At 47.6% G+C, this 26,410-nt stretch overlaps 1 protein-coding gene across 6 annotated transcripts; it reads left to right on the forward strand.

Annotated features, from left to right (window-relative positions):
* The first annotated feature begins 5 nt into the window (after positions 1-5).
* On the forward strand, positions 6-26,400 carry DENND2C (DENN domain containing 2C). Of its 6 annotated transcripts, none has more exons than XM_069771283.1 (19): positions 6-26; positions 8,156-9,111; positions 10,829-10,977; positions 11,534-11,646; positions 12,021-12,188; positions 14,959-15,055; positions 15,807-15,851; positions 17,169-17,356; positions 19,544-19,653; positions 20,152-20,221; positions 20,578-20,655; positions 21,489-21,629; positions 21,985-22,133; positions 22,526-22,703; positions 23,043-23,084; positions 24,068-24,173; positions 25,013-25,252; positions 25,609-25,695; positions 26,115-26,400. In XM_069771283.1, exons 2-19 carry the CDS (start codon positions 8,312-8,314, stop codon positions 26,144-26,146), a joined length of 2,793 nt encoding a protein of 930 aa, XP_069627384.1. In that variant the 5' UTR covers positions 6-26; positions 8,156-8,311; the 3' UTR covers positions 26,147-26,400. The 6 variants fall into 6 exon arrangements, 4 of the variants coding, with proteins under 4 accessions (XP_069627384.1, XP_069627385.1, XP_069627383.1 ...); XM_069771284.1 differs by lacking the exon at positions 6-26 and adding an exon at positions 47-311; XM_069771282.1 differs by lacking the exon at positions 6-26 and adding an exon at positions 343-3,371.
* Positions 26,401-26,410: the final 10 nt, after the last annotated feature.

Consider the following 26,410-nt stretch of genomic DNA (forward strand, 5'->3'; position numbering starts at 1 on the left):
GGGCTGGGGCCGGGCCGTGGCAGCGGGTGAGGCGGGGCGGCGAAGGGAGGTGGCGGCGGGGAGCGGAGCGGCGGGACTCCTCCCCCGCGCCCCATCGCCTGGGGCTCCGGACGGGCAGTTCGGCCCGGCCCGGGGCGGGGTGGAAATTACGGCTTCCCGCGGGGTCGCGGTCGCGGCCGGGCTCGGGGCTGCTGGACGGGACGCGCCGGCGGCGGAGCCGGCCGGGCCGGGGTGCTGCTGGCCGCGGCGCGGTCCGATCGCTGCCGGTCCCGGTCCCGGCCCCAGCGAGAGCCTGGGACTGCTGGGATCGGGTAAGGAAGCGCTGCGGCGTCGTTTCCCGCCCCTGAGCGCGGAGGCGAGCGATGCTGCAGCCAGACGGCGGCCCTGCTGCGGCACGGCGTGCCTGCGCGGCGGCACCGGCCAGCCCCCGGCCGGAGCCCCGCCGGCCGCAGAGCTCTCCAGGGCCTGCGGCGGGGCCGGCAGCTCTGTCCCGAGGGGTCCCCGTGACTCGGTGTCCGGGCAGGCAGGGAAGCAGCGACTGGACGCTTTCGCCCGTGGGCAGGGCAGGGCAGGGAGCGAACGAACGGGAGCTGAACCCAGGGGGAAGTAGGTGCCAGCTGCCCTGCATGAGTCGCCAGCCTCGAGTTTCACCACGGTCGCTCGGCCCGTTCAGCCTGGAGAAGGCTCGGGGGGCGGGGGGGTCTTATCAATGTATCCAAAGGCCTGAAGGGAGGGTGCAGAGGGACCCAGCCAGGCTCCTTCCAGCGGTGCCCAGTGACGGGACCAGCGGTGATGGGCGCAAACTGACACGCAGGACGTTCCCTCTGAACATCAGGAAACACTTCTTCACTCTGAGGGTGACCCAGCACGGGCATAGGTTGCCCAGGGAGGCTGTGGAGTCTCCCTCCTTGGAGATACTCAAAAGCTGTCCCGAGACAGCGCTGGGCAGCCTGCAGTAGGTGCCCCTGCTTGAGCGGGGTGTTGGACAAGGTGATCTCCAGAGGTCTTCTCCCACCTCAACCACTCTGTGATTCTGTACGGTTTCTCTGGGGCAAATTATTTGCTAGCAGGCTGTGATGTTTTGGGTAGCGCTAGATATTTGTGCTTTGCTGCACTGAGGTATGCAGGCCTGAGTAGTTACAGAGGTCCTTCCTGGCAGTGCTGTCCTAGAGCCTGGGGTGTAGGCTGCCATGCTGGACCAGTCTCCCCTTGCCTTTCCCAGTTCACTGTGTAGACTCCTCTGTTCCAGTTACCATGGTTGAACGCAGCCTGTCTGAGTGGGCACCTGGCTACCACAACTCTGATAGAGCCCTAGTAGTGGTGGGAGCTCTTCCTCTTGACAGCTAGGACTTGCATCAGCCCTAATAATGAAAGAAAAGTAGGAGTCGCAGGAGAAACAGCCCCTGGAATTGTGTGTTCAGGCACCGGTGGTTGTGGCTTCTGCTGTCCCTGTCTGTCAGAGTTACAGAAGGGAGGGATGAGGAGCGAGCCATGACTTTGCTGCGTGGAAAGGGAGAGTGGAGCGGAGAAATGAGAAGCTGCTGAACAAAGCCATCTGCTGCCCTTCCAGGGCTCTGTCAGCCAGAGGGGAGGTGCGGGAGTTTGGTCCAGCGGTCCGCTCAGTCACTGATGGGCGAGTGAGGGAAAGGCCCTAAGCAGGGTATTTGCTAGAGCAATGGAAGTGTCCTGACTAGGGTCAGGAGCACAGTGGCTCCCCGGGAGTGTGGTGTGTCTTTCAATGACTACTCAGACGGCTTGTCCCTTCAGGGGCTTGCAGGCAGGATTGGGCGAATTGTTTACTATCTGAGCATTTAGAAGTTAAACTCCTGCAGGGGTAGGATGTAGTGAGTGAACAAACGGACCCTGAAAGATTTTGGGCACCCTGTCCCAAAAAGCATGTCTTTTGGGCTATATGCTCCAGTTTGCCTTGAAGGGAAGGCATGTGCAAAGAATGTCTGAGGGTGTTGGGTATGGGGGGAATAAATGGTGGTGTTGGTGGCCTTGTAAAACATTTCTGCTTGAAATAGCTGGCTGGAGGATCTGTCCTGGAGTGCTGCATCCTGGTACTGTGTGTCGCTGCTTGGCAAAATTCTTATCTCAGTCTTCCAGTATGTATGTAGCTCTGGGAACACATTATCTGGATGTGTGTCTGAAAGGTTTTCTGGTGCTACCTTGGTCTGCAGCCTCTGAACTCTGAACCCAAGGGGGCTGCGGCCTCCATGCTGCTGAGACTTCTCCAAAGGAATGAGTGGCTGGTTGTTGTGGCCCCACACAGCCTATCTGTGGCAGCCCTTGTAACATAAAGATGGTCATGGCTTTATGGCAATGTCAGCCCTGGGAGAAGCCTGGAATCTCACATCTGACAGTTGCATCAAGAAACAGCTCCAGGATAACTCATTTTTGAGTTTAACTTTTCTCTGTCTCCACCTTAGGTCTTAGTTCTTGTGTGAAGCTGCAGCATTCCTGGGGCATGCAGCCAGCCTGTGGTGTAGCGTCTGAGTCAACTGCTGTTTTCAGTATTGCTAACCTGAGCATTCAGATACTATGAGTCAGGTTAAAAAACTATTACTTTAAAAATAGTACATTGTGGGTTCTGTACGTGTGTCCTCTGGCATAAAAGCCTTCAGGGCTTATATGTTTAAAGTGTTTTTTTTTTTTTAGCCTGTGTAAAAACTTACTTTCAAGAAGCTGAATTTCATCACTTCAGAAAAAGACTGAAAGTTGAAAGATCCAGATACATCTTTCTCATCAGTACAAAAGTCTTAGGACCCATGGCAGAGGTCAGACTTAACCTCCTTTTGCCGTGTAATTAAGATTAGTATCACATTTACTATGTCCAGGGGCTGTGCTTTACATGGCCATGTATCTGATGAGGTGGAACTCCATTCCCCAGCATGATATGCAGAAGTTTTGAACGAGTTAATAACTAGAGTTGCTTTGTATCGAGATGGATATGACTAAGCATACCGCATTCCTGAAGTGTTACTTATTTTGATATAAAATCTGCTTGTTTGGTACTGCCTGTGTCTTTCAGACATCAGCATGGCAGAGTTTTGTTCAGTAAAACGTCAGGTTTGTTCTGGAGCTGAACAGAACGGGAGTAGCTGAGAACTCTGGAAGGGGTCCTTGCTGCTGTGCTGGCTGTCCCCTCATCCCTCCGGGACTGAGCTGGCAGCTTCCTGAGACTTCAGAAGACCAGAAACTGTCTTTTATTTGGCTACCAACACAGGAGTCTTGGTGACAAGGAGGTCTCTTGGGTGGTTTAGAACTGCACAGCTCTCATAAAAGGAGTGAAAGGTTGCTTCAGAACTGCATGGGCTTGCCAAGTCAGTGATCTGTGTGTTCTCATGTCTGTTGTGCAGCATGATAAGGTAAGGTGGTGTGTTAGTGCCTTTGTTTAGCTAATCAGGTGCTGGTGTGAGTGTGGTCGGGGGCTTGTGGGGTACCAGCAGCACCTGCTGTGGGTGGGCTTGACCTCAGCATCAAAGAGTATTTTATTCTTGAACAGCACTGGCCACATTCTCTCCTTGAGTATGTGGTTTCAGGAAATGGAATTGTCTTGAAACTTTGCATGGAAAATGCTTAGTGTGCTCTCTGGCTTTCAGAATTGGAAGAAGAGTTAGGGCTGCCTATCATGTGGTGTGAATGTGCCTCATTCTTCTGCTTTGGATAAAGATATGGAAGCTGTCTTCAAACAGTGTGGATCAGAGAGGCTGTCTTTTTGGAGAAATGTGTGATACTTTGTCTAGAAATTAATTTCTCTTTGCCCAAAACTACTGCTGTCAATGTAATAATTCAGTGTTCTTGACTACACTGAACTACTTACTATAAGTACTAATGCAGTAAGGATGATAAGTTTGTCTTCTGTGGAAATACTGGGAAGCATACTGGGGCCACTGAAGAAGTTTGGAAGGAGTGGTCAGGAGAGCAGCAGTCATGTTAAGTCTGGTTAGCTTGTGAAAGGAATGGTGCCTGTGGTCCCTGAGATACAAGTGCTGGCTGCCTAACTCAGGTGGTCTCTACCAGTTCTGTGTCCCTAAGCTGTGTTTTGGCCTATCTCAGACTGCCTCAGAGGATTACTTAGCTTGGGTCAGACCACCCCAATCTGCTCTTTTTTTCACCAAAGATCAGTCTCTACCCTTGCCATGGCTCACATGATGAGCTTAGATTAAACACCTAGTTCTTGATAGCAGCCACCTGCCTTGCACGCCTGGACAGGTAAAAAGCTGCATTCTTCTCCTTGAATGGTTACCTTGGAAGATACAGTTCAGGCCTGTGACTGGCAGAGCAGTACTGAGCAGGAGAGAACACTGGGTGCTTGAAGCTTGTGCTCTACTGTCTGTGTTTAACATAATCTAGGAGCCGTGTGTTTCTAATTGTATCTGGTAATTCAAAGATCAATGACATGCGTTGGAAGGACCTTCACTGTTGCACTCAAAACTGTATGGCTTCTTAGGTGAGTGAAGCTTATTTCTTCACCTGCCAAGTAATACTACTTCACCAGCCAGTGCATGGAGCTTCACTGGCTGGAGAAGTAATATTACTTGGTAGGTTTCTGCTGAAGAAGAGGAAATAAACTCAGTGTGGATTCTGTTTCTGCGTATGGGTCTATATAGCTCTGGATGCTAGAGTCAGGTAATTGCTTGAGCACGGGGTGAGCTGCGTGAACTCCAGGCATTCTTCAGTGAGCAGAATGGGTGGCAGCAGTGCAGACGTAGTCTCAAGTCTTGCCAGTACCTGTATGCTAGCTGGGATTGTGTTGCTTCACTGTGTCTCTCAGTTGCTGGTTGTGCCTCATCATGGAAACACAGATGGGGACAGTAGGAGAGGTAGGAGCATTAGCCTGACTTGGGCCATGGCTCTATATCAGGAAGCAGAAATATGGCAGACTGGCTGAGGAAACTACAGCAAATGCACTTTTTGTTGCGCCCTTACCAATGTGAGTCGGAGGAAGGATATGGGGCAGACTGGCAGCCAGCAGACCTGACTTGCTTGAGTACTGGCAGCCCTGCACACTCTGAGGTGGACCCAACTAGAAAGCTACTGAGTAGGGCTACTCAGTCTATTCTGTGCAATGATTTGTCCTCATGGGTGCAGACATTTTGCCAGGCTACTGGTCTGAGCCCAGGGGGAGCTGACAGGTGGTGTATTTGCAGAAGAAAGCTGCCAGTGCTGTTGGGAAGCAAGGGAGCATTTGGTGCCGTGTCTGGGCTTGCTGTCAGCATGGAGCTGCATGTGCTCCATGAGTGCATATCCTGGCCTCGAAGTGCTTAGTCCTGTGAATAAGCCCATTGCTCCACACTGCAAGGTCCTTCAGGTACCCCGTGCAAGTTCTGCATCCAGTGGTCCTGTATTTGAAGACCTGGCTGGGGGTGAAGGTGCCTGGTCTGAAGCTGTATTGGCTGAGAAGAGGCCGTTTCACACCTCTCCTAGCCTGGCTTTCCCCATCAGACCCTTAGCTTCTTTGCTAGCTTGTGCTTCAGGTCCTCAGGAGCGGCCCTGAGCGGTGTTGCTGTAGAGTAGTTGCAGTGGCATAGGAAAGGGGAAAGTTGCTTTCCTGTTTGCTAATCAGGGCTGTGCAGACAGGGATTGAGGAAGGATGGCTCTGCTCTGGCTCAGGATGTTTTGGAAACAATGCCTATTTATAGGAGAGGGCAGGGGGCCCTCGCTGCCTGGAGCAGCCTGGCTGTGCGGGAAGAGGGTCTTGCAGTGGGATGCGGTAGCACTGCAGTACCCTGGGCAAGGGAGTCGGGGAGAGTGGGGTAGGTGTGGTTTGCTGTTTTGGGTGTTCTCTGTCATTCTCAAACTTGTTCTGCTCTCTCCCTGCCCCTCTGTTAGGGGATCAGCAGCCCTCTTCTGTCCCCTGCCTGCACCTTGCTACTGGCAGGAGTGGGGAGGGGGTGCTGTGCTGCGCTGGAGCTGGTGCTGGAGCTACAAGGCCATCTGCACAGTAGTAGCTTCACCTCGCTTCTTTGGGGACGTGCTGGGTTGTGGTCAGGAGTGGTGTGGCTATGAAAGTGTTGGGGACAGGGCGGAACGCTGATGAAGGACAAGAGGGCTGATGATGGAGCAAATATCAGTTGCAATATCAGCAAGTTCAGTTGCTTACCCAGATTGTCCAAGTTTAGCCCATTCATTGCTGAGTGGGAGAGTTACCGGCAGCTGTCTGGGACAATGTGATAAGCAGTGCCAGACTGCAAGAACCCACGCTGTTCTCTCTGGAGACAGGCAGCAGTGAGCTTCTTGCCACAGCAGGCAATGCTGCTTTGGTAGAGAGTGTGAAAGGGCAGCAGAAAGCCGAGGCTTGGTGCCATGTGTGCCCAAGCCATCACTGGGTTGCTTGGGGAGCCCTGGGCTGTCCTGTGTCAATGAGCTTTCTCACTAACTATATCAAGTAGGTCTGCCAAGGCCAGTGCTCTTCTATTAATTGCACCGCATATGCCTCTGCCAAGCAGATCAGCAATGCCAGGGATAGAGCCAGGGTAGCGCTGGAGCCCTGCAATTTGAGGTGTGGTATCAACGGTGGGAAGGATGCGGGCCTCTGCTGTGGTAGGGGCTCTCCACACCCAGCCTGGTGCATGGAGAGCATGAACCCTTGTCAGGCAGGTTTAAGCTCCTGTCTTCCAGCTTGGTTTGCTTCCCATCCTTGGTTCTGCAAATTCTTACAGGCTCTGGTGAGTCAATGAAGACTGGGTGTCGTAGTAGCAGCTTTGGAGGACACGTACCCAGTTTTTGGCCGTAAGGGCTAGCTGGATCTGTCAGGTGGAGCCCGAGTACAGGCTTTGTTTGACTTATGACCTGTGTTCCCACCTGGAGCAAGTCTGGCTTGCTTTCTGCAGAGGTCCTCTGTTTTTGCTGTATGTTTGGAATGGGGGCTGCTTGCTGCTCTTGTTCTGCCTTTTGCAGGGAGAATTCTTAGTGCCAGGGGAATGTTACTGAAGCCAGCGTGGCCAGGCTTACTGCATGGCGACCTGGCCTGAACCCAAGCTTTGCTGAGTGCTTGTCTCCTAATACAAATGGAGAACATTAAATAGACCTGGAGGGTTGGAGCTTCTGAAATGGGGTACTGCCTGGAGAACGGGAGGAACAGAGCATATTAGAGCCTGTGGGCTGCTGTCTACTGTCCAAGATGAGTTTTCAACCGTGCTGGCATATCTGAAAATATTGGGGTTGCCTTGTAAGCTACAAGTAGAGCCAAAGGGCTCCGAGGCTGGGGACTCCACATATGAAATGTCTCTGCTGAGGTCATACAGGACCTGTAGGTGCTGGGTCTTTAGCATTCCTTCTCCTCTGTTAATCTAAACACAGGGCTATTTTCCTCTTGAGCATGAGAACTCACCAGTTTCCTCAGCCTTTTGGCCTCTGTTGTATGCCTTTTAAAACTTCCCTGGCTGCAAGCCACAGGCTGGGCACCACTGCCCTCCAGTCTCACTGATGGCAAATTCAGGTCAGGTGTTGACAAGCAGAACATCAGACAGGTTTTTACTTGTGTTTTGCAGCAGGAGAACACTTCTGGGAGGAGGAGTGCAGTTGGGCTTTTCTCCAGTCATCACAACTGTCCAAGTCCTCTTGTGTGAAACAGCAGCTGTCCTGCTGCTGCTGACTCTCTGGAGAAGATGATGTGGTTCCCTTTCTATAGAGCTGATGTGGTATCTTGTATCTTGCTGTGTCTCTGCTGTGTTGAGAGCTCTGGTAGAAACATGGTGCTGCAGTGGTTTAGCTATGTGCTGCCTGAGGTGCTCTGAGCAGTACGGAGCATCGGAAGAAACTGAGCACTCCTGCCTGACCTGTATCGGTACAAGCAAACTGCGGAGTGGCTGCCTGAGAGCTCTGTTGCAGACAGACTGTGCTGCTGTGTTCCTGTGTCATTAAATAATTTCCTTGAGTTTGGACCCTTGGGATCCCCGGCTGTGTTTTGTTCCTGTTGTGGTGTTTTGTTTGTTTTTTAAGCTGGTGAGACCCCTACTTCCTTTGGTTAACCCTCCCAGATGTGTGCTACAGAAACAGGCTTCGTGGGGAGCATGCTCTGGAAGCCAGTCTTGAACATGTGATTTGGGGAGGAATGTTCTTCAGCAATTGCCAGAGAGCAGCTGGGAGTGCCCGGTGGTGTGTATGGCTGGAGTGCAGCTGATGGTTCTTTTCTTTTTGTCCGCAGGTTGTGCTAGCAGGCAGTCCTTGCAGAGCTGACACCCAGGGGCTCGTGGACACTACTGGGTGCTTTGGAGTCTCATGCCAGCTTGATGCGTGCAGAACACGGGTGGACCTGGACAAGGCTGGAGATGGGGTGTTTGTAAGCACATTGGCACTTGCCATGCACCCAACAGGGTCAGTGGACAGTAGCTTCTCCCGTTCTGCTGTGCAGACCCTCTCCCGGAGCCACTGCCGCAACATCAAACAGAAGATCTCCCAGTGGGAGGGGAGGACACGAGGGTGCTCCAGCAAGGAGAAACAGCAGTTGAAGGACTTTGGAGTAAAGTATGATACCAGCTGTGATGCTGTACCCAAAGTGAAGCCAGAACATACAGAGAAGGGCAGAAAGACTGGGTCCAAAGATCCAAAGCGCCTGGGTTTGGACTTCAGGGAAGATGCACAGAGCTGCATGCAGACTGGTGACTGTGGTGACCTCAAGCCCTGTGCGTGCATCCTAGCTTCCCAAGGCAAGGAGAAAGGAGAGTGGCAAGCAGGCTTCCTGGACCCAGGGGCGACACTGCCCCCAGGGAACTTCTATACCTCACAAACTCTGTGGAGGAGAGTAGATCCCCTTCTGTCTGACAGAGCCCCACCATTTCCCTTGGCCCTTCAGAGGAAGCAAGGGAGCTGTGGCTCCACGGAGAGAGAACTTAAAGGAGTGGACTCTCTCTGCAGGGCAGAGAGGAGCTTGAAAAACATTTACTCTGAGGCTGAGGGGCAAGAGGAGCCAGCTGCTGTCCCACCACCCAAGCCCCGTAGGACTTTCCGCTATCTTGCAGAAAAGGGTGCTAGTAGCTGTAGTGATGCCAGTGCTACCAGGGAAGCTCCCCTGCAAAAGCAGCATGAAGGAAACTTGGTGTCATCCTCCAACAAGCCTGAGAAGAGAATAGCCAGCAGGAGGATCAGAGGGAGAACCCAGAGGTACATCGATTCATCTCTCATGTCTGAAACATATTTCCTTAAATCACTTTCTAGATGGGTTTAAACAGCTTGCTTGCCACGATATCCTTGTGGAAGTGCTAGTACTGATGATGCCTCTGTTGATGGGGAGAGGATATTTCTGGATGAAAGTATCCCTTTTCCAGCATTGCGTGTGCACTGCTTTTGCTGCTGATAATCTTGCAAAGAAGGCTAAAAGCTCCAAACAGATGTCAGTCCCACACCTTAAAACAGAGTTGAGTGACAATATGCTGGCCCCAGGGAGAGTGCTGCCTGCTTCTTGCCCTGAGCTTGTCCTCAGCTGCAATTTGTGGATTACAGAATAGCTTTCTCTTGGGGCAGTATGGCTGCTAAATGTTCCGGCTTTCCTGTGAGTGAAAGATTCTCTTGTTGCTTAAAGTTGGAGGCTGTCAGCTGTGGGTACCCCCTGTTCCAGTAGGTTTGGCTACTTTTCCCTCTTTCCTGTATGTAGGTCCCTGTTATAGAGTAAAAAGCCTCTGAGCTAGCTTGGTGGTAGTTCTGCTTACAGATGAGCTGCTTAGGGCAGCTGTGCTAGAGAGTAGCATGAACATTATTGATGGAGATGTGGCTAGGACTCCTGAAACCTTCTTTCACCGTGGCAAAACATGCAGCAATAAGCCAAATTTTACGATGATGGGCTAATACCTGCCAGCTCTTTTGTGAGCTCTTTACAATGATTTTGAAATGGAGGCCAAGTGTGTGAAAATGCAAACTTGCAAATATGGTAACACCTTAGGATGAGCAGTAGGAGAGGTCCAGTAGAGAGCAGTGCCCTAATTCTGAGTACTGCTGCAAGTGCTTAGTCTGCAAAATGTGTTTTGGGTTCTTGCCTCTGTGACAGGATGGGACTTGCCATACCTGCTTGGAGTGTGCTTGGCCATGGAGCCTCCAACTTCATTTTTAATTTAAAAATCTCCCAGAGTAAATGAGTAGGACTTGCTTGGTGTGCTGGTTTTGGCTGGGATAGAGTTAATTTTTCTTCGTAGTAGCTTGTGTGGTGCTACGTTTTGGATTTCTGATTAAAATAGTACTGATAACACACTAGTGTTTTAGTTATTGCTGGGCAGTGCTTACACAGTCTCGAGGCCTTTTCTGCTTCTCAAACCACCCCACCAGCAAGCGGGCTGGGGATGGGCAAGAAGCTGGGAGGGGACACAGCCAGGACAGCTGACTCCAACTGACTGAAGGGATATCCCAGACTATATGATGTTGTGCTCAGCAATAAAAATTGGGGGAAGAAGGAGCAAGGGGGGGACGTTTGGAATTACAGCGTTTGTCTTCCCAAGTCACCGTTATGTGTGATGGAGCCCTGCTTTCCTGGAGATGGCTGAACACCTGCCTGCTGAGGGGAAATAGTGAATGTATCCCTTATTTTGCTCTGCTTGTTTGCGCAGCTTCTGCTTTACCTATTAAACTGTCTTTATCTCGACCCACGCTTTTTCTCACTTTTACCCTTCTGATTCTCTCCCCTATCCTACTGGGTGGGAGCGAGTGAGCGGCTGTGTGGGGCTGAGCTGCCAGCTGGGGTTAAACCTCAACGCTTGGAAATCAGAGTCCAGAGTGGAGCATCCATGTGCTTGATGGCCCCAAGGAGGACTATACTCTGTGTGGACTGGAGACAGCAACTCACTGGTACATGCAGGTGCCTTTAGAAGAAGTTACACTGGTTTTCCTCTAGGAAATCTTTTGAGTTTGAGGACATCCAGGGCTTCCGCAACCGGATGGCAACCACCAACTCCCACAGACTTCGAGAAGAGACAAATGGCACTACAGGATCCCTGCTAGTCTACACACAGTCAGAAGACAACATCTACGAGGACATTATCTGTATGTGCCTGTGCTTCTGGGGGATGAGCTCACTTTATTTAAGGGTAGCAGATTTGCTGCGGGGGGAGGAATGAAGATGAGAATGTACTGAGGCCCTTTCCAGCTCTGTGACTTTTAAGGTCTTCCCCATCTGGGGTTCTTTGTTGATGTTAGTATCTATCTGCATGTGAACAGCCTGATTTCGGATGTCATGGAAGGTTGCTAGAACTGACTGGTGCTAAACTGATTTCTTTATTAGCTCTTCAAACGCTTTGCTTGAGTGCTGCACAGAGATCAGTGTGAACACTGACAAAATTAGCTGCTTTGCAATAGAGCTACTTTCTCTGCAGTGATAGAAGTGTTTTGTTTTCCTGAGTCTGTGTACAGTTTGCCAAGTTGATGGTAGCGGGTTAGAAGGATCTTTTGAGTGGTGGGAACCTAATCCATCTTAAAACAGGTCTCCCTCAGACCCTGTTAAAGCTTGGCAGACAACTGCACACTCTCCCTGCTTACATCCCTTGCAAGAATGCAGGACTTTATCTCCTTTCATAAATCCCCCATCCAATGCTTTTTCCAGGTCCTGCAAAAGAGAACCCCTATGAAGATATTGGAGCACTGCCCTTACCCCTGTGGAAGGTCCCATCTGTCTGGAAGCTACCACCCCCCCGGAGCACCAGTAGGGCTCCCAAGGTACGGTGAGGGGATTAACTTGTCATGTGTTTACAGAGTCATCCTCACAAGGGCCCTATTTTATGCTCCCCACTGGCCCCACATTCTCCACTGCTACATCCTTGGTTTTCCTAATTTTTTGTTGTTTGTTATTAATGCAAATGGAAACAAACAGCCATTGCAGCGGCAGTTGATTAAGCTGCTAAGGAGCAAAAGAATAGTAACAAGAGAGTGTTGATGAGATGCTTGAGTGTGTGGACTGGGGGTGGGATGGAGAGCTTGGTAGAGCAGGAGGCTGCAGGAAGTTTATCATTTGTAATCTGATTCCTTTGACTCTGAGCTTGGACCAAAGCTTAATCCCATGGTTAACCATCTCTTCCAATTCTGTTTTCTAGCCTCCCCCAAAACCTCCCTTCCTCAGTCGCAAGACTCTTGAGCTAAAGCCCTCCCAGACAAGTTTCCAAGGGAAAATGGTGAAGGACACAGCCCTGCCTGTCACGCTGACTGAGTGGAAGCTGTTCCGAGCAGTAGAGGCTGCTAGCAGGAAAAAGAACTTGCCCTGGGTGAGATTTAAGCATGATACATTACTTTGTGCATGGCATTTCAAACTCTTGCTGCTTTGTCTAGCACCTTCTAAGTGCTTTGTAAGTGGTCACGGAGCTGTGTGTCTGGCAGGTGAATGCTGGTTAGCACTGCTGTATGTGTGGACAATTGACCCTGCTTGAATCGTTTCCTCTCCAAGTAGTAGGGCAGGTGTTTGGGGATCAAAAAACAAAGTGCCAGTTCTAGATGGGGCAGCAGTGGTTTTGTTGGCCAAGAATCTGCAAATGGAGTACTAGGTCTTGACCTGGTGTGTGCTGTGCTGTGTGTGAATACTAGCTCTTGCTTGTGCTTTGTCATTTAAGCCTTGTTGCCAGTGCTTCCATGAAGTGTCATGATGCTGGTTTTGTGCTAAATGTCGTGCAGGAATGCAAGGAAGCTCTCTGTGAGTTAAAGGGCCAGCTCTGCACAGTTGTGTGTATGTGTCCCTTGCTCCTGATGACTTCTCAGACTGACCCTTACGTTCTTGCTGCAGGCACTGAGCTGTTAGATGACTGACAGTGTGGGGCTGCTGTGGGGAGCTGGCTGGGCCCTTGGTTACTTGGTGTGTTGGCTTGGAGTCCTTGACTTGCCAACAGGAACATACCCTGGCAGCTCTTTCATAGTCTAAAGGTGAAGAGCAGCTGTTAGGGATAAGCGCATTTCACAAAGCTTTCATACAGTTCTCTCCTCTGGTGCCTCTGGCTACTCCCTCCTGCCTGTGTGCAAAGGCAGATATGCTTCTGAGGTGAGTAGTGAGAAAGGCTTTTAATCCACCTTCACGATAGAGGACTCTGTTGTCATTCTCATTTGATGCATTGGGAATCTTTCTAGATACTAGTATGGGTTACCAGCTCATGTCCCTCAGTGATAAAATGCAGCATGTAGTAGCACTTTGTGCATAAGACTCAAATTGCAGTTGTGGTGGTGGCAACAACTTAATTTTGCTATGGTAAAATCATTAACTTCTGCAGATCTTTATTTCTTGTGAAAATTGGATATATTGCTCAAATTGCACAAGGCTGAGGTAGAGGTGGACAGCTGCAAAGTACTTCAAACGTTAAGTACTTTAGAGTAACAAGCGACTCCTGTACTGTTTTTAAACAAACTGTAGGCCTGGAAAATCAGGAAGGAGATGGCAGGATTATAAAAATGCTGTGATGAAGAGTATTTTTCATTTGGAGGGGGAAAATAAAACAGTCTCCAAAAGCAACCTATCCAAAAATCTGGTAACAATTTACATGCAGGAAGCACACTTTACTCTTTTTGCTCACAAGGAATTGAGCCAAGATTGCTCAAGAGATTGAGAAAAGGATTAGAGTCTGAAAAAAACCCCAAACTTTCTTATTGCTTAAGAAACACGTAGCTGCCTTAAACACACCCAATATCTTTCACTAGTGACTCAACTACAAAAATCAGAACAGAAATGGAAATCCTCTAGGTAAGGCTGGATGGTAGAGGGGAAAGAAGGCAGATTTTGCAGGAGAAGCACTGCTTTCTGCTGTGGGCTGTTTTCTTTCTTGCAGCCTCATGGTGCTAGGAGGACTGGCTAACGCAGAAAATGGGGAGAAATAGATCTGAAAAGGAGAAGAGCCTAAGCCTAGTTTGCTGAGCTGGGGATAAAGGCTTGAGCTGAAAAACAGGTTCTCTTGCTGAATATCTTCCTTTTTATGCAGTATTTGTGGTGACAAATGGCTGGGCCCCACCCTCCTACATTCAGTGGGAGCATTTAATGAATTCTTAACTTGAGACAAGAATGAACCTGACCTGCTCACCGCATTTAGTGTAAATCCTTCTTCACAATGAAGTGATAGCTGTCTTTGACGTGCAGAATCAAGGAGCCACCTGCAGCATTGTATACTGGGCGGCTGAGGGTGGGGGGAGTTTAGGGAGGCCTGTGACAGGAGTAACAGAAAGCATTAGGACTTTGGTTTTAAGGCTGTTGTGACCAGTGGAAGGACGGTTAACAGCGTTGACTTGGAGTGTCTAATGTCTGTAGCTTAGTCTGCACTGGGCTATGTTTTTTTCCAAATTTTTTCCTCCAGTGGACCAGATCTTTGGTGTCCCTGCAGCATAGACCCATTATTCTGTCCCACTGTCTTTCTTCACCTATGCAAAATGAAAGTACATAATCCTTTCATTTTAGCAAACTACCCTGGGACAAGGAGTGTGCTTAGAGCAGCCTTGTTCTGTGCCTGACATGGTGCTTTGGAGAACTTACTCTAGCTGTCTGACATCCAACTACAGCAGCAAACCTAAAAACCAAACCAAACCAAACAAACAAAAACCAAATCCCAAGTTACATTGAGAGAGCTCTGCTTTGTGTGGGCTTGGAAAGAATTGGGATGCTTGAAAGCCTGTGGAGTTCAGAGTCCTTTGTGGTGGAGGGTTTCTAAGATATGCTTGCAAGTGCCTTTGCAGTTGGCGTCTCTGATAGAAAATGGAGGTCTGATGCCAGACAGTTTGCCGCTTCTGCTCTCTGTTTGGTAAGCAAAGTATGATAACTTCCAGAATGCTTGTATGGTTTGGTGTCAGCTTTGGGTGGTGCTAACAGTAATCTCTCTCTTGTAGGAGAAATTCTGTGCTCATACATTAGCCAGTGAGCTGTGCTAGAAGTAGTCTAGCAAGCAGGAGTTGAGCAGCCTTTCCCAAGTGTTGTGGTGCTAGATGGTAGCCATTGGGCTGCAGTCCTGTTGGCACCTGGACCCTTTCCTGGACCCCCACATTAACCTCTGCTTCTGCTTTGGATTTCAGCTGGTACTAAAAATACAGGAGATCTTTGATTCTAAGCGTGGAAAGAAGAGGGTGAAGTTGTGCAGTCCTGCTGGGAGAGAAGTGCCTCCAATGAAAGGTATAGAGGTCTCCAGCACCATTCTCTTTACTACAAACCTCTTGAGTGGCACAGTTCCTGTACATCCTCAGGTACTCCTAAAAGGCCAGGCACCACCACCTCCTGCAGCTCATGCTGGGCTGACTCGACAGTGCTAAACCCCATGTCTTGCAGGTGAAATTGTTGAGCTTTCAGGACCGCTATAATTGGGAACACTTGCATAAACAAAGTTTAACACTGTCACAAATGGAAGATTCCGCTATGATCTGAGCCTGAAGAGCTGGGGTACTGGTTAAACGTGCTTTTTCAGAAAAACAGAACAAACCCCAAAATTCTCCACAAAACCACTTGGCACGAGAACTACCACTGGCTACTCCACTCATTGCTTTTGTGCCTCTAAAGTGATATTCTTGTGTTCTTCTGATTCCATAGCTGTGCTATGGTCTTTATTTATAGTATATTCTGTTCAGCAACTCTGTCAACTTTTATAGCAGCCTCAAATAACGACCTGGTTTCTGTTCTTTGCCTTCATTCAGCTGACCTACAGGTGGTTTACTGGAAACAGTGACTTGATATCAACTCAGCTTTTTGAAATTTACTGTTGTAGCACATTTGCCAGTAATGGCTGTTCTTTGCTGATGCTTTGAGCAGGATAGGTGGGCAGCCCTGAGTGATGTTGGTCTGATGAGTCTAAAGTTCTTTCTCTTTCCCAACTTCGGGTGTTGCCTATCTTCCTTCTGCATGGCTAATAAGTGAAAACTATGTGTTACAGGTGAAACCAGTGGGAATGAAAGTGATACGGAAAATCAGCCAAAAAGTGAGTGAATCACAGGGGCTGGTCCTGTCCCCATAGCACTGCACATTTGGCTAAGGCTCTAATGGGATAATCACACTGACTAGTTGTGGCTTCTGCTGAGACAGAGAAAGGGAACATCTAAGAGGCAGGATGGCCAAGACAGGGGAGCTGTTGCTGTGACAAATCAACCTTTATTTCTGCCACTTCTCCTGAGCCCTTGAGGTTTAATGCCGTTAATCTACCAGTCGCTAGAAGTAGATTCATTTTTGGGTTGGTAGAGTCACACTTAACTAAAATATGTCTTGCAAGAGATTGTCCCTGGATCACTTTTGCTGTTAACACTTGAGGTTATTTTCCCCCTACTTCCTTCCCTTGGTTCAGTTTTATATGTTGTGAAATGCCCTTTTCTCTGGGGAGAAATCACTTGGTTATTTGTCTGGTTCCACAGTCCTGAGTTTGATCATAGGCCCAAACTACAGATTTGAAATACTTACTTGGTTTTAGCTGGTGTGGGAAGGACCAAAGAGGTCTTAGCTTCTATGCTGGTAAGGTTTGAATGCAAGATGGTAATTGTTGGCCAGCAGCCCTGATGAGTGATTCTGCCATGTCTTTAAGCGAGCATCTAGTGAAAAGGACCAATGGAATTGTTTTAGGCGTTTCATTTACTTGGAGGGAAGCATACAGAAGGCTTTAACTTGGAGCGAATAGGGAAGTTCTACTTTTTTATGTTAAGGAGAGTAATGGAGAATGAAGAGTCTCTGCAGAAATACAGTGACTGAGTCACTGCCTGATTTCCAAAGTGTCTGGAATGCATCAAGGTGCCTGGGCCACAGGGATTTCTTACATCAGAGTGCTGTGCCTGTGCTTGTGAGTCCGTACTGCCTGTCAAGACGTCCAAGCCTGGAGGTTTCTTGGCCAGGAAACTGGCTCTTGCCCCTTTTGAATGCCCATGCTGCTTTACAGAGTAGCTGCCTGAGACCTGGCAATTACTGAACTGATGGAGCTGGGCTTCTTCTCACAGCTGGGCTTCCCTCATCGTTACCACGGCACGTTGCTCTGAGATGTGTGGAAAGAATGTCAGAACAGCAGGAGAATGCTAGCTATTGGTCAAGAGGGAATTTGCAGAGCTGCTGCAAGGCCAGTGCTTCCCTCTGTGGAACAGCCGTGCTTGAGGAGCTGACGCAGGAGTCCAAGTCCCGTAGAGCGCAGCATTGATGTTAGGCAGATGCACCCATTTCTTTTCCCCCTTCTTAAGGTGGTGATGAGTCCTCTTCTGTGACCTGTAGGTGTGTGGCAGTGATAGCCACAGGCTGGTTTTGGATTTGTTCCTTTCTTCAGGTCGACACAGGTGCTTGCTGCAGGTGCAGTCAGCCTCCAACAGGAACCTGCACTACCAGACTTTGGAGAGGGATTTGATAGAGCTTCAGGAGCAGCGGCTATTTGAGCTGTTTGTGGTGGTGTCTCTGCATAAGAAAGCATCTGAGATGACATACACACCACAGATCATACAGCAGTTTCCCATCAAGGTAGGAGCTGCAAGGAAACCTGCCCACAAAACACACTCAGCAGCTGTTTATTTCCTCTCGCAGTGTGTATCCCTTCCTAAATTCTATACTAGTAAAGCTGGCCCACTGGTTAGGATACAGGCTTGGAATATGAAGCACCTTGCTCTGTTACAGATCTAATATATAGAGTTGGGCAGTTGTTTAATATCTTCCTTGATAATGAGTTTACTGTCTTTTTTTGGAACTAGGAAGGCTCCTACTCTAATTCTAATTGCCTGGAAATATCATAAAGCCATACTGTATTGTGATACACTGCTGAGGCAATCTGCAGGAGAGGAAAGGGTGTGCAGTGCTCTGTTCCCAAAGCTGGTGTGACCTCATCCTGGTAGTCTGTGATTTACAAACAAGGAGTGAAGCAATTTGACTGATGGTGCACAGGAACTAGAATCCCAGGGCTTTTATGCTTATTTATACTGTTCTGGAAAAAACAAAAAAATTAAAATGGCAAAGCCATGTGTACTAGCCCCCAAAAAGCAGAGGAGAACTGTGGAAGTTAAAGTGCTGTAGCTAGAACAAGCCATTTGAAATAAGCTTTCTTTCTGTCTGTTCAGCCCAAATGGATGACAATATCAGTATGAGACTTGGAATTATGACTCAGTGTACACAGTAGGTACTGTGATGCTAAGAGGATGGAGCCTTGATGCTTGCTTCTGTGGTTCCAGATTGAAAGGAATACTCAGTTTTCACCATCTAGGCTTGTACCTGCTGCCTTCCACTAAAAACCAGAACAAAACTAGTAATTCTAGCAGTGCTGTCAGGAGTAAGCCAGAGATTATGAAGGAATCTGCATATCATCCAAATAGAGAAGGAGATGTCAGATTCATTAAAGGAGGTTATGTGGGACTCCAGCAGGACCCATAGTGTCCAGCTGCATAAGGGATTTGTGTGCAAATAACTCTGGTGTCTTAAATGTGTAAACGTTTTGGATTCACAAAATTAATAAGGGACTACAGCCAGAAAGAGTGCACAGTCTTAATTTAGTGGGCAAAACTGAACATACATAAGTAATATCTGCTAAAAGTGCAAGCTTTAGGGTGTTAGGAGGAAGAAAGGAATGTAACCAGATTTAGCTTTTCCCTGGTGCAACCTCTCAATCTGTTCATCGCCTTTGGGAAGGGCAGTGCATTGTTCTTTTCCTGCTGCCCTAGCAGACAATCACACCCAACTGTACCATGTGGCTCTTCACTGGCTTTTATAAATGCACTAACAAACCAAATTATTTTCTCGGTGTTTATTTATCCTCTGCTCAAATTAAAGTGTTTTTGTGAATGACTTTATACAGGACAGTCTGTCATGGAATTTTGCAGGAAACATTGCCTAGTAATTATGGAGGTGTTCTGATTACAGAGTTGTCTCCCTTCTAAAAATAGCTTTGCTTCCAAGTAATCTGCTTGTCACCCTCTTCTTTGGGCTGCATTGCCGAAGGACATAAAAGCTTTTGTACAGCTGTTACTCTGTGAAAATGCTGTACTGTTTTTCTAACCACTCTGTCCTGCTGTCACAGCTTGGGACACTGGAATAGCCTAGATGCGCTGACTTGAGAGTACAATGTCTAAAATCAGCTTTATGCAATAAACTTTCCTCATGGGCATTTCCTACCTAAATGTGATCTCTATTATTTGAAAACCTTCCTTTTGCCCCTTCTGGGCAGTTTTGAGCATGGAAAGTTGTCCTGTAATCTTTGAGGGATTTGACTTGAGCCCACACATGGTAACTGGAACGTGTGACTCAGATACACTGTTTTTGCAATTGAATTATGACACATTACAACCTGAAAATATTCCTGTTCCTCTTTTTGTCTTCAAAACTCCTAGGAATAGACCTGAGGCAAGCTGACACAACCATCATTTGGGGGCTCAGTTCTAGCTTCATTCCCCAATGAACTTGGCCATGCTTGTAAATCCTTACTCAGTTTTTACCAAGACCAGCTGGGTAATTTTACAAAGGTCAGGTAATTTTACAGCAGGAAAGATGCAAGAGGGAACTGGGAATCTGTTATAGTTAGAATATGTTCTCCTATACTTGTGCATTAGCTATCTGATGGTTCAGCATTTGGAAGTGTCAGGAAGATACTGTCTCCCATTATTTTAAATGCTGCAGCTGTGCACCACACTTCAGTGACTTCAAATGCATGTGTTACCCCTCCAGCCTGAACATCCCTTCAGACAGTCAAAGGATACTGAAGAGAGGCTAAAGGTCATTCCCAAATTCTGCTTTCCAGATCCCAAAGACTGGTGTCCTGCATCAGACCTTAAAAGGTAAAGACTTGTTTTTGAATACTCATGCCTGAAACAGGCAGTGCTGATAGCTTAGGTGTGTGCCAGTTTCCTGGACCAGAAGAACTGCAGCCAGAGCAAGGAAAAAATGGGAAAGGCTGAATCGCTAACTCCTGTGATAGAGGGAGATGAGATATGGAAGTGGACTCAGAAGTGCTGCTTCTGCCCGAGTGCTGTCTTTCTCTAAGAAGGAAGTTTGTAACGTCTGTTCAAGGCCGGATCCCAGGGCTGGCAAGTGCTTCTGTTGCTCCTTGGCAGAATGGAGAAGCAGCTGGGAAGGAGAGAGCTGTAGTAGCTCAATGATAGTCCATGGGCTGCAGGTTTTTACCCTGAATAGAGCCCGAAGTAGCTTGCTAACCACAGCAGGGGGTCTTCAGCATGACCAGAAAAAGAATGTTTTGTAGTTTGTGTGCTTTGTTTGTTGGTCTCTTCTTTGAACTGCATGGTGAATTTAACCCTGACTGTTCTTTGGTTCCCCAGTGAAACATTTTCTTTTGTCTTGACGGGTGAGGATGGCAGCCGCTGGTTTGGGTACTGCAAGAAGCTCCTGGTAAGCATCTGTGTATTGGGTGGAGCGTAAAGAATGCACTGATAAATGCACAGTCAAGTGCAGGATGTGAATCAGTGGTAATTTCCCGTGTGGGTTATGTAGTGTCTGTGCTGTTGCTAAGGTTATCAGCCCTTTGAGTGCATAAGGGAAGGAGCATGGTGATGCCCAGCGATACAGTGATATGGGCTCTGGGCATGAAGGACAGCTCCTGGAACTGGTCATTCCTCAGGAATCTTTTAAGTCAGAAGTGTAGAGGGAACTACAGCAGAAGGAATTCTGCGAATCAGCTACAGCGTAGGTGCTAGGTTCTTTATTGCATCCCTGTTCTCAGCATAACTGTTCCTGTTGCCTTTCAGCCAGAAGGGAAAGGGAAGCGCCTTCCTGAGGTATACTGCATCGTTAGCCGCCTGGGCTGCTTCAACCTCTTCTCCAAGGTGAAGTGGGGAGAGCCTGTTAGTTCTTATCCGACTTGAGTCTCTGACAACCTGCAAGCTCCGGAAAGTAACTGGATGCTCCTGTCCAGTCTAGAATTGCTTAGCGATTGTAATGCATCCCAGGAGGGTGGTGCTTCCTTGCCACCTTTGCTTTGACAGGGCAAATAAAATGATACTAGTGCTGAGACTTGTCAGCCAATACACAGATGACTATTCCTTCAGCAAATGACTGTCAGGAAGTGGCTTCTAATACCTGATATTACTGATGGTGCCCCTTCATCCTCTTCTTCCATGACTTGGAAGTAGAAAATCAGTTTGGGGGGGTGGGGTGGAAATCTCAGCTTGTTTCTCCTAGCACCATGAGGAGAGTAGATAAAGAGGTAAAGACTGGGGAAAGCTATTGCAGGTAAAGGGCAGCTATTGCAGAAGAATATAGGGGCAAGCTTATGATGAAAGCTGATTTCTAATTGTTGTAGCACAGAGTTTCTAGAACAGTGTTTCAGGAAGATTTGTTGAAGCGGATGGGGTGTTGGTCTTCTTACTCCTCTTAACTAGTCGTGAGAATTTGATTACTGCATACAAAACATTTCCTTGCAGTAGCAGGAGACTGGATTTGAGAATGGAAGGTTGTACTCACACGTATTTATTCCCATTTGATTGTGCAGACATTTGAGGGGAGCTTTCACGGGGATCCCAAGTGAGGGAGGAGAGAGCTGTGAGTCTGTGTTGGAGCCTTCACACGTAGCTATGGCACGGGATACTCTAACAGAGGCTCATGTCTCTTCTGGCTCACCAGCAGGCATTGAACCAATGTCTGGTGTATTTTCTTGCAGATTTTGGATGAAGTGGAGAAGAGGCGAGAGATGTCCCCAGCCCTAGTACACCCATTTATGCGCAGTGTAATGGAGGCACCTTTCCCTGCTCCTGGGCGCACAATTACTGTGAGGAGTTTCCTGCCAGGAGCAGGACATGAGGTAACAGAAATCAGGACGGGCTTTCTCTGTCGATGGTATCTCTGGGGCATAGTGGCAGTTTGCACTGTAGAGTGATGCTGCCTGTAAATAATTAGTCTGAAGATCATGTCCTGAAGTCCAAAGGGAGGCTGTCACAGAAACCGCCTTCGTGTTGAATCATCTACCGTGGAAGTGATGCACAGCTTTTTAAGGAAGGGCTGCTTGGGAATCCTCTGCGATGCCAACTGCCCAGGCTGCCGGGTTCCACTGGTGAGGAGCCACCAGTTCTGTGGTCCAGCCAGGCTGCCCCTCGTCCAGCCTGACTCTGTGCCGTGCCTTTCTCCTCCAGTGCTCTGCATCTCTGCTTGCCTCTCAGGTGATGGAACTCTGCCGTCCATTGGATTCTCGACTTGAACACGTTGACTTTGAATGCCTGTTTAAGTGTCTAAGTGTCTCTCACACGATTCGGGTCTTTGCCTCTCTCCTGCTGGAAAGGAGAGTGATCTTTGTTGCTGACAACTTAAGGTAAAAAATGAGTCTAAGCGACTAGTTCTTTCTGAGGATACTATTTTTATTTCTGTGTTTGGCCCCGTTTCATGTAGAAGCTTGTCTAACTTCTTGTAGTTACATTTAAAAGCTTTTTCCAGACTTTCCACACAACATGTGCATGCTTAGAATTTGGAGTATGTTATTTACCCAAGAGGAGATAAGGGAACGTTTCCTTTACTGCTTTAGTCTGGGTTGATGCTATTCCTAGCTCCCCATAGCTGACTTTAAAAGTGGATGCATGGGGCTTCTGCTGATGCATAAACAATGTATGTGAATTACATTTTCCCTGAGCATTTCTAACCTGTGTCTGTAGCTGAGTACTGAACGAGACATTGACAATCCACTCTGTGCTTCTCTTGCCTTTCTAGCACTCTGTCTAAATGTGGCCATGCCGCAGTTGCAACGCTTTATCCCTTCACTTGGCAACACACCTACATACCAGTCCTACCAACTTCTATGATTGATATTGTGTGCTCTCCGACCCCGTTCTTAATTGGCATTCTCTCCTGCTCGTTACCACAGCTCCAGGACCTGCCCATAGAAGAGGTGAGAACTGGGTGAAGCACAGTGGAGGGACAATGTCAGTGGTATGAGGCTGACTTCTGGAATAATCTCTCTGGATTCTGTCTTAATATAAACTCTTAAACTTTTCTGAGACAGATGGTGAACTTGCCAGATACATGTCAGGGTGTTCCATTGTTATCAAAGATAAATAATATTCACTGCTCTTATAGACAGGCTGCAGTTACGCAAAACTTGTGTTTTGTGTGTGACATCCCCTGCCACTGGGGACATTTAAAAAAAAAAAAAAAAAGTGATTTTTTTTTTCTGTACAGCAACATACTTGGTTATATGAGTCAGTGTGTTTTGTACATCTTTCCCCAGGTTCTGATTGTTGATCTTTGTGCTGACAAGTTCTTGCAAGAGGTGAGTGAAATAACAGTATCAGTCACTCATGGTTATATGCTAGGAAAAGGCATCAATGAAAGAAAATGAAAACAAGAAATCAGCAAAAGCTAGTATTCATATGTAGACTCCAGCGGCTGAAGAAATATCTTGCGTTCCTTTTTGATCAATAGAGGAGAGAACAGGCTTACAAATCCTTGTTGCAAGATTGAGGTCGCATGAGGTACAGAGCTCTGCGAAGCCAAAGATGCTGTTTATCTGAGCTGAATTTAAAAACAGGTACTAGTTGGTTCATTATGTGAAGTGGACCACCAAGATTCTTTGCTGCTTTCTGGCTGTCTTTCTGTGTCCTTGCTCTCTACAGGGCTTTCTCCTCTCTTGTCTAGCTGGGGTGTGTTTGTTGGTTTCATTTTTAATTTTTTTTCCTCCCTGGGAGGGATAGTCTAGGAGACAAATTATCACAGTTTACTTGTGGTTCTCTGCTGAACTTGTACCTAATGTGCTTCTACATCACCAAACAAGTAGCTATAAACATACTGGAGTATTACTAGTTCAGGAGGATATTTCCATCTCCTTTTCCTTGCCTTACTGTTCTATTTTGCATTGCAGCCTGCAACTGGAGAAAGGTATTAAAGGATTGGGTTTTTTTAACCATAATGTTGAGACTTGTAATATTTTCTCAACAGACTTTTGTTGTTCTTGTGTGTTTTATCACTGGTATAATAAGCCTTGAGTCTGTCTCGTGGATATAGCACACATTGTTCCGTGTTGGCCAGTTGTGTGTGTGACTCTAATAGTATGTAGTCAGAGGGTGCTGAGCAAACATTTTTCATTTCAGTGGCTACAAGACAAATGTATTGTCTCCACCAAGATATACCATATCACAGAGTAACTTGTAACTGTTTGAGGCATGTTACAAGTATTCCCCATCTGTTCACAATGAGAAGGTTCTACTAATGATAGATATAACACAAAAATGCTTTCATGGCCATTTTTCTCTTTAGGTATCAGATGAAGATGAGATCCTGCCTCATAAACTCCAGGCCGCGCTTGTACAAATCTTGGAAGAACGAAGTGAAATCTTGTCACATGAGCAGAGTGACGCACAAGGTAGTTCTATGGAAAAGTGTTTTCACATTAGCAAATCTCTACAGCTTCTATGTAGTTGATATAAAAATGAGTGAACAGAAATAAACATTAGGAAGCGACATTTTAGAAAGCTATTTTCCTGTGATCTTACTGAGAACATCTTTCTTGTGAACGTGTCAGAAAGAAGCTTGGTGTCCTAACAGTTGTTCCTCTTTTCACAATCAGTATGTGTAGAGCTCTAGTTTTCCTTGGGCCAAGTGCATCAGTTCCCACACTTTGAGTTTTCTTCGATTTTTTGTAAGTGGCAGAGAGAACATTTTTCTGAAACAGAGAATGTAGCAAGTTTCTGTACTTTAGAGGGTAACCTGACAGATCATTTTCAAAGTTGAACTGCTTTATACATAATCTGTCAGATAAATAAGTGTGAGAATTTTAAAAAGCATTGAGTAGCTTGTGAGAATGGCATTGGCAAATTATGTAATTCCATGCACATCAGAAGTAACAAAGTTAGTTTTCCAGTGGGTTTGTGTTCTGTAATTTGCCTAATTTTTTAAGAGAATTAAATTTAGACTGTTAAGAGCTTACAGGTTATTAGGTGTTTAACAGGGAAAAAGAAATTATGAATGCTTTAGCTACTGGAAAAGCTTTAGAATGGAACCTGTCTCAGCTGCAGCAGAAAGTTGACATGGAAGAGAAATCTTAATATTTGTGCTGTGGCTTCTCTGATATCAAACACTCATCTGAAATTTCATAGTCTGAGACAGACAGCCTGAAAAGTAACTGCTGCTCCTCTTTTAGAAGAGGAATGACCAAAGTGATGAATGTAGAGGGAAATTTCTCCTCTGTTGTCCTCTTCACAGGTGACATGCCTCTTAACTCCCTGGTCTCTGAAGCTTTTGTGCAGTTCTTTGTGGAGATTGTTGGACACTACTCCCTGCACATGAATGTCACAGAAAAAGGGGAGCGGGTGTTTCAGCGGGAACTGTTCCGTAAATCTCACGTGTCACGCAATGTGCGTCATTTCTTGCACTTCTTCATGGAAACGCAGATGTTTGCAGGGTTCATACAGGATCGAGAGCTAAGTAAGAACGTGGCCAAAGGTCAGGTTTGATCTTAATTTCTTGTTTTACAAACTCACTTTCAAAGTATAATGTCATGTGACTTTGATTCTTAAGAAGCCCTTTGTCCTGGCAAGTTACCCCCCTTGGCACTTTGGTGTATGTACTGGCTCTGTGCCCTTCTAAGTACGCAGCAGAATTCATCTTACGAAGCAAAGAATTTTTGCATTTCTCTCCTTTCTGGGCTTGATCCTGCAGCTTACATTACATGCATGATTTCCTTTTCCTAACCTTGTTAATGACGTAAGATGCCACATGCTAAAAGGTGGAACAGCTCATCTAGGGGAATGTTTTGTTGTTTGTTTTTTTTGGTTTTTTTTTTCCTCCCCTCTCTTTAGGCCTTTTTGAGGTCCGTGCCTTGGAGTATTTGGAGAGTATTCCAGAGACGGAACCAAGTGGAATGAACAAAATCCTTCGGAGTCTTGGTAAAGGGACACCCTTGCTTATGTGTGTGTGGGGGGGTTGGTTTGTATGCTTTTTTAAAATAAATTTAGCTGTTGAACAACTAATTGCATGCAAAAGAGAGCAGGGCCGATTCTTTGCCTTGTGCGCTTGTGTTCCTTTTGTTCACGTTTGCCCCTTCAGGGGACGCTGAACACTTTGTAGGATATTTCTTTTATTTTTAAGCTTTTGCATCTTTAGATGAAGTCTGTGGAACCTGCCTAATCTCAGAACTTTCTAGACTCGTTTCTTAACTTTGGTCTCGGCTGAGAACACACTATAAGGGGGCAGGAGTCGTGTCTGCCAGCAGAGGTGGCCACGCCTGAATTTCCACCTTAAGACGCTCCTCAGCCAGATGACTCCCGGCGTCTCTTCAGCCCCTAACGCTGTTTTTTCTCCCTAGGAAGTAAAATGAAATTTCTTCAGAAGAAATGAACGTGTGCTGCTGCAGGCCAGCGGAGCGGCGGCAGGCCAGCGGAGCGGCGGCAGGCCGGGGCGCGGGGCGTGCCGTGCCGCACCGCACCGCCTGCCCCGCGGCCGGAGCCGGACTCCTCCCTGCCTCCAGGAGGACTGGGGCTGCCCGGGGGCGCGGCCCTCCCCCCCCGTGCCGCTGCAGCCGCTAATAACCGACCACCCCGTGGCTCTAATGAGCACCCTGTGGCTCCAATAACCAGCCCATGGCTCAAACCGCTCCCGTGT

Source organism: Haliaeetus albicilla, chromosome 26 (assembly GCF_947461875.1).
Source record: "Haliaeetus albicilla chromosome 26, bHalAlb1.1, whole genome shotgun sequence".
NCBI lineage: Eukaryota > Metazoa > Chordata > Aves > Accipitriformes > Accipitridae > Haliaeetus > Haliaeetus albicilla.